General features: G+C 33.9%; 1 protein-coding gene across 1 annotated transcript in view; it reads right to left on the bottom strand.

The window, feature by feature from the left end:
* Positions 1-8,305, bottom strand: part of DYNC2H1 (dynein cytoplasmic 2 heavy chain 1) — a 505,271-nt gene that overhangs the window by 11,471 nt on the left and 485,495 nt on the right. The window contains exon 88 of the mRNA XM_007946035.1: positions 5,052-5,168. Coding sequence (XP_007944226.1) covers positions 5,052-5,168 — 117 coding nt within the window. The remainder of the gene's footprint in view (positions 1-5,051; positions 5,169-8,305) is intronic.

Raw genomic sequence — 8,305 nt, forward strand, 5'->3', positions numbered from 1 at the left:
ATTTTCACGCAAATTCTTCTGCTAGTTGGGGTTTAGTCCAAATCTGCATCCTTTCCTTCAAGGCTCAGGGGTCCAAGATTATCTTCTGTGTCTGTATTTATTGGTTTCCCTTTTCTTTGTTGAAGAGGGTCTGTGCAATCCTTCTGCCTAGTCCGCCATCTTGCCCCGCCTCCAATATATCTAGATCTTAAAGCAGTAATTTTCAAGCCATATATATATATTGAACACTAAATTGGATGTAAGTAGGTGAAAAATTTGTCAGGTAACCTTTGCAACTTTTCAGAGCTTGCAATATTCTCAAATACATCATGAATTTCCAAGGTAAGGGAATTTTGTATTTATTAAATATATTTGTTTACCAAATAATTTTTCATACAAAACAATTATGGAATAATGTTGCATAGAACACATTTTGGGAAATGCTTTGGAGAACACTAGTGGTTTTTTGGGTAAAATCTTCTTGCAGAAACCCAATTTGGACCTCTATTAACTAGCAGTACTGAGCTGGAACTGGAATGATTTAAGAATCTGCATTATGAATAAATGAATAGTGTTAGTGTATGTTACTTTATTTTAGTGCACACATATAATGGTAAACTGGGGAAATATTTTCACCAGCATTTTACTTACTTTTAATTCTCTTTGAGAATTCCTAATTCCAATTTTGTTCACTGGCAAAGTACAATGCATTTAAAATAGAAGCAATGATAGAGCTTCCCACCAACAAAAATGTTTTAGAATTTGTTGCTCATATACCTTAAGAATTACCATACAGTAAAACAATGTCAAAGAAGTTTTTCAAATTTCTGCAAACTATAATGATCAGCTCTGAAAAATGTGGGTGCCATCTACCTTTTAGCAATGTTGTAAAATGATTGGTGGGCATGTTCCTGCTGCAGTGAAACTATTTGGAGTTATTGGATGTCAGATAATATTGTGAACAAATTTGTGAAAAAATCTTCTGGACAAAGAGTGTTTAATCACAAAAGTTCTGAACTTGCTGTTTACATTGTATTATTTCATCAAAGCTTATTAAAGAATTCTGAACTTTCTGCATTCAAGAAGCCATGGCAGCAAATGTGCCAAACTAATTCTTTTCATTGGCTTATGTACATTGCTGTTGATAGTTTTCTTAATTTTCTTCTGGTTCCTTTACCCCCAATAAAAATGCATTAAAATGTTAATATTCACTTTTCCCTCTAAGTTCTGTAGGCGCATTAAGAACATATACTACTGTGGCCCTAAATAAATGCTTTCTTGACCAAAATAATGCTGAGTCCAATCAGATGTTCTATAAAGAGCCAGAGAGTAAATGTTGATCATTTCTATTTATTTTATTTTTTTGGGCAAGGCTTACATGTCTTATAATTTAAACACTTTACATAGCGGCTGGCACATATTCAGTACAAATAAATGCTGGTTATTATTGGTCAAACACTAGTGCTACAATTGTGGGGCCCATAATAAGTCACATAACTTACCTCTCAGTATTCATCAGCAAAACAGAGAGAAAAATCTGTCCTACTAAATTTATAAGGTTGTGACGAAAGGTAAACGTAATTGTATTTCACCCTATGCCAATCTATCCTCCACCTAATTTTCCAAAACTATAAATCTGATCTGGTCATACTCCTGTTCTAAATTCCTAATGGCTTCCAAATACTTACAAGATCATGTAACTCCTTGGCATGACTACACATCTTGTCATACTAAGTCTTGGCCTTCCTTTCTGACCACACCTCCTACCATGCTTCCATACAAACCATACACTGCATATATACCATATTTGCAGACTACAGAATAGCCTAAGCTCTTTAATGCCCTCCATGCACTTACATATGCTGGTCTACCTGGGATGTGTTCTCCCCTCCCATTTTTCAATTTGCCCTTAAGCTTTTGTTATATTTCAAGTCATAGTTCAAGAGAAGATGCGTCTCTATGATGTGATATGACTTGCCTTCATCTGCCCATACATATGGTAAAGTTAAGACCTTCCTCACCTGTTAAAGCACTTTATGTAAACCTCTATAATTGTACTTATAATTCTGGACTATAATATTTTCTTTCCTTATTTGTTTCCCCACTGAACAGTAGATTCTTTGATGGGAGAAATTTATCTTTGTAACCCCAGTGCTTAGCATAATATCTGCCATACCAGAATGCAACCAAAGTTTTATGATGATTGAAAGCACTTACTAAACTATAAAGCATTGCATGAGGTAATTATTTTATTAACATATCATGGTAAAAATGTCTTAAAATTTGGCAACAGGAGAAAGTAGACTTATCATATGTGAGACACTGCACTAGGTACTTTACACAGAGGAATGTATTTAATTCTCAACATAGGTCTATGGAACACTGTCTCCATTTTCAGATGAAGAAAGTGGATCAGTGACATTAAGTAACATGCAGCACATATGTCTGGGAGCTAGGAATGGAATTTTTTGTTCCAAACTACTTAGCAATATGCCTCACATTCTTTCCCATTTAGGGGACTAGAGAGAGAGTCTGAAAGCAACAAGATTGTATGAAAAACAAGAGTATACTTCTAAAGGGAGGAAGGGAAGATGGAAGTGGGAAAGTAGCAATAAATACTTCAATTACAAGTCAGAGAAAGTGCAAAGCTTAGGGAGAAATCTAATTTTTAACAAATATTTTAGAAAGAAATACTTACAAATGTCATCAGTTACATAAAAAAAAATCATACTACCTTTAGCCATCTCTTCTGTAAGCTAAGTAGCTCCAATTCATTTTACTTCTCCTTACATGAGCTATTTTTCAAATTAAATTATTTTTAGCTTTCTGTTCTGATGTTGATTTTTCAAGCTGTTGTGAATAAACTGCATAGAAATGATAATACCAAAAAAACCAAACTCACTGCCATTGAGTTGATTCTGACTCACAGAGACCCCCTTTGAGTTTCCAAGGTGGTAAATCATTACGGAAGTAGATTGCCCAGTCTTCATTCCATGGAGTGGCTGGTGGGTTTGAACTGCCAACCTTCTTGTAGGCAGTCAAATGTCTTAGGTCCTATGCTACCAGAGCTCCAGAAGTGATAATAGTTGAAGTAAAATATTCTGAAGGGGTCAATTCCTAGTCTTGTAATGACACAGCTTTTCACACAACCCTGAAATAGCCTAGCTTTGTCCATAACAGCATTGCACTCCTGATTTGCATTCAGTTTATAGTCAGTTACATGGTTACTACTCTAGGTCATTTTCTTCTACATTTATGACTAGTCAGTTACTGTCCATGCTCTATTTTATTGCTTTTTTTTTTTCCTTAAGTGAACTTGCTTGTATTTGCTCTGTTTACAACCCCCCCCCACCTTATTATGGTTATTATAAGGATTTCCATTTTGTTTGCCAGAGAATTAGCACTTTACACAATTTGGATTCATTTGAATTCATCTCTCTCATGATACATGATTTTATATTTTACAGTTACAACCTTGATATATGCCAACCTTAACTTTTGTGAATAACTTAATTTGGTGCATATACTTAAGATCAAATATATGTAAGCCATGATTTACTTTTAGATAGAAATGTCTTATAGGAAATAATAGCCATATTGAAATAAAGCAAGGATTCTTTTAACTTCTTCCTCCTGTCTATTTGATATTTCACTCTAATATTAAAGAAAATTAAGCTGGTATGAAAGGGAAAGAGGAGGAGTTCACTAAAATGTACGCATTTAGCTGTCTGAGCACTGGCGGCTAATAACTGCTACACCAAAAAAAAGAAACCAAACTCACTGCTGTTGAGACTATTTGACTCATAACAACCCCTCCTTGGGTTACTAAGGCAGTATCTCTACGGAAGTAGATTGTTCAATCTTCCTTCTGAGGAGTGACTGGTGGGTTTGAACCACCAGCCTTCTGGTTAGCAGTCAGATGCTTTAGGTACTATGCCACCAGAGGTCCCAATAACTGCTATAGCTTTATTAATTCTTAAAAAAATTTTCTAAAGCTTTTTTTCTTATTACATAAAGAGAATTACAAAAACTGAAAATTCAGTGCATTGATATTTCCCAATGAGGAAACTTATTTTCCTTGTTAATAAGCAAGATATGAAAGAGTTTTGTTGGACACTATGTATAAGTTCAAAGTTCAATATATTTACATTTGCATTTTTATGCTTCACTGCTAACAAAATTTATGTGTTCCATCTACAACTATGTCCTATTTTAAATACAAGTTTTATTGCTGAAAGTTCTTTAGATTGTTGAAGGAGAAAAATTAACTAAGTAAGTCTTTGTCAAGACTGTTTCCTTCATCTGCCCGCCTACAGCAACACAGCGGCATGGAGTTACAGAAAAGCAGACCCGTACTGCCACAGTGATTCTGTCACTTTCTGTGTGCCTAATTGTGGAGAATCATCTCACTGGTATGGGCACACATTTCCTCATTTCAAAATGGGACTAATAATCCCCACCTTGCAGGGTTGCTCTGAGGAGTAAATGAGGTAAAGTAAAGAAAGCATCTAGCACATTGCTGAAACTAAGAACTCAATACACAGTCACACTCACTGCCGTAGAGTTGATTCCAACCCATGTTGTTGTTGTTGTTGTTGTTTGCCGTCGAGTCGGCCCCGACTCATAGTGACCTCCATTAGGTTTCCAAGGCTGCAAATTTTTACAGAAGCAGACTGTCCCATCTTTCTTCCATGGAGAGGCTGGTGGGTTTAAACCACTGAGCTTTTGGTTGGCAGGCAAATGCCTTAACCACTATGCCACCAGAGCTCCTTCAATACATTGTAACTCTTATTATTACCAACCAAAGCCTTTTCTTTTTCCTTACTAGACTATAAATTATCTGAAAATAAACTTAATATTATTCTTTCCATAAAGAGTGGTTTTAAAATACCTTCTGTACCTTAAAAAGTATAAAGCTAACTATTTTGACTATGAATATAAAATGTGTCCAAACATTTGTGAGATTAGAAATTGTAAACAAAGATACACAGGTCATGAAAATTCTATTAAACAGATAAAATTTAAGAGTGAACTGATGAAATTAAAACTCATGCCTATTAAAAATGTATTACCTGTGGAATCCACCCCATAAAGCAAGGGAGAACTGATGACACACTAGGAGAGTCATGCTGATTTTCACAAAGTCGATTTCCATCAAAACTGCAGCCTTCCATCAATAAGCCACTGATCTGCCATGGAAACATACAAATCAATAAAATATGTATTAACGTCCAAAATGTCAGGAGTTACTATAAAATGTCTTAAGGACAAAGGCAACACTTTTCATTGTGACTATGTATTCCAAATAATATGAAAACAAAGATTAGGGTATTTTATTTGTGAACAAGAAGGCAAGACCTAGACCCATGTTCACTGTGAATGTCTTTAGACTGAATTTTCATTTTTAGCAAATTATTTTTAAAGAAATACTTACAAATCTCATCAGTTACCTAACTGCAGGTACCTTGGCAATAGATTAATAGAAATATAGAAATATAATGGCAAAAGGCAAAATGTTATTCTTTTCCTCAGAGAGGGAAAAATTATAGCATAATTAGAAAATAAGTCTCTTTTTTCTATTGGGATTCTGACATCAATTTTTTTAAAAAATAAGGTCAAAATTCAGAACATCGACTGCAAAACTCGGAATGTCATGCAGAACTGGAATTAAGAATAGAAAAAGAGAAAGAGAATCATCTTCTCTAAGTTACTCTGAAAACAAAAATAAAGAGTTTTTTCTGTGATATTAACTTTGTATCTGTTCTTCAAAAGTTTTTTTTTTTTTCATTTAGTTTCTGCAGTGTTATTGTACCCTGACTTTATCTAAAGTCAACAAATGTAGAATCAGTATTTTGCATCCATAGCTCTTTCAACATTTTGCTGTCAGAGACATTTCTATATACAAAATTGGAAATAATCTCATAAATATTATAAAATACCTTCAAGTTTTAACATACTACATGAAAGAAATACACATTTTAGAGTCAAAGGAACATTTTAAGTTGAAAGAGTTACACTGGTTTTCAGTTAAAGTCAGGGAATGGTTTAGATGCCATCGAGTCAGATGTCACGCTACGTACAACAGAATTCCTTCTTGCCTGGTCCTGCACCATTTTCTCAACTGTTGTTATGCTTGGGCCCACTGTTGTAGCCACTATGTCAACCCATCTCATTGAGGTCTTCCTCTTTTTTGCTGACCCTCCACTTTACCAAGCATGATATCCTTCTCTAGGGACTGGTCCAAAATCACATGACTAAACTGCAAGAGAGGAGCTCGTGTAGCATAGTGCCTAAGGCACTTGTCTGCTAACCAGAAGGCTGGCAGTTCAAAACCACCAGCTACTCCTTGGAGGGAAGGTTGGACAATCTACTTCCATAGTGACACTGCCTCAGAAACTCAAGGAGGGGAAACTATGAGTCGGGTCTGACTCGAGGGCACATAACAACAACAACAAAGTGCAAAAGACAAAGTCTGGCCTTCTCTCTTCTAAGCATTCTGAGTGTACTTCTTCCAAGACAGATTTGGTTGGTCTTCTGGCAGTCCATGGTATAGTCAATATTCTTCACCAACACCAAAATTCAAATTTGTCAATTCTTTCATCTTCCTTATTCATTGTCCAGCTCTCACATGTATATGAGGCAATTGGCTCGGGTCAGGGGCATCTTAGTTCTCAAAGTAACATATATAACAAGGTAGTTTATTATTTTACCTTTATTTACTAAATAAAAGATTGCAAATCAACCATTTTTTCATAGTTTAAATTATGTTTAAAGATAAGCCTTGAGTTTCTAGGTCTCAATAAATATCTGTTGAATAAATAAAATATTATAAAAACTTGTTCTATTAACAACTAAACACGTCTGTATTTTCAATACTGAACTTCAGACACTTAAAAAAATGACTTTAACAACTGATCTTTATTTTATTTGAAAAAGAATTATAATTTTTTTCAAAATCATATGTATAATTTTAGGCACTGATGGAATTTAAAGACATTCTTGTTCCTGAAGATAAAATGAAACTATAAAGAATGTCAAAAAGTAATACACTATTGTTTCTATAATACCAGAAAAGACAGAAGTAAGCATATTTATCAGAGTAAAATATATTTACTTAAGTAAAATAAATACTAGTCTGTTTTCTGAGTTAACAACATTGTTTTCTAAGAGAGTACGTTACCTATGTACTGTATTTCTTTACTGGTTAAATTTGTGCATTCATAGTGATTGACTATCATGGATTAAAAAATTATTAAACAGAAAGAAAAACAGAGCAAATATTTTATTGCTGGCTAACATCACAGATTAAACTATTGATGTTCTAGTTAGTGGTATTAATGAGCTAATATGGATTTCATTAATGCCTGCTGATTTGAAACTACTGATTAATACACAGTAAAATGTAATATGATTTTGAAATGAGGATAAACAAGATGTGATCTCTATATTGTATAGTCAGGGATCAAGAAAGTGGCAATAACACAGCTTGGTTTGTTACTATTAAAGATGTCAAACTGATAAAATAATTTGCCTTTAATTTTAAGCAACCAGTCCATGTTTCCCCAATTAATAATTACTGAAGCTGCTTGCATCAAGTGTAAACAATTTTCTCAAAACACACATTTTTTGGTAGCAGCTTTCCTTAGATTAATTCACATATCATAAATTTGCTCATTTAAAGTGTAGAATCCTATGGTTTTTAGTATATCCATAGAGTTGTGTAACCATCACTATAATCAGGGTAATCACAATTGTATAAGTATATTCCAAACGACTAACTACTATAATCCCAATCTATTTTGAAAGGGCTATTCGTAGATATAAGATTTAATTTAACTTTTACCTTCTCATCTCAAAAAGGAGTTAGCAATGGTAACAACAGTCACTTTCTTCACTAAAAACAGAATCAAATCTATGTATCATCCTGCATTTTTGAATACTTCTGATTTTAATTTGGACCTGCCAATTTCATGATAAACTCTCAGTCTATATTCATATCATGTTTTTTCTTCTAAATCTTCCTTTTAAAAATTATAAAATACTTTAAACACACAGAGGATTAATTTTAAAACAGGAATTCTAGAAGAAAAGGAGAAAAAAAAATACTGAAAGAATTTTTGAAGTGATTGGCAGAAAAATTCTCAATTATCTGAAAGATGATAAGGTTTCCATCCAAGAAGCCCAATGAGCCCCACACAGGGTAAAAGTCAATAGAAATTCACCAAGACACATCATAAACCAAGATAGAGATAAATATTGATTTGGGTGAAGAGAAGGGCAATGTACCAAATGTGAGTGACCAATATGGCAGCATTGAGGATGAGAA

Source organism: Orycteropus afer, unplaced genomic scaffold (assembly GCF_000298275.1).
Source record: "Orycteropus afer afer isolate SDZICR_OR568_19922 unplaced genomic scaffold, OryAfe1.0 scaffold00147, whole genome shotgun sequence".
Taxonomy (NCBI): Eukaryota; Metazoa; Chordata; class Mammalia; order Tubulidentata; family Orycteropodidae; genus Orycteropus; species Orycteropus afer.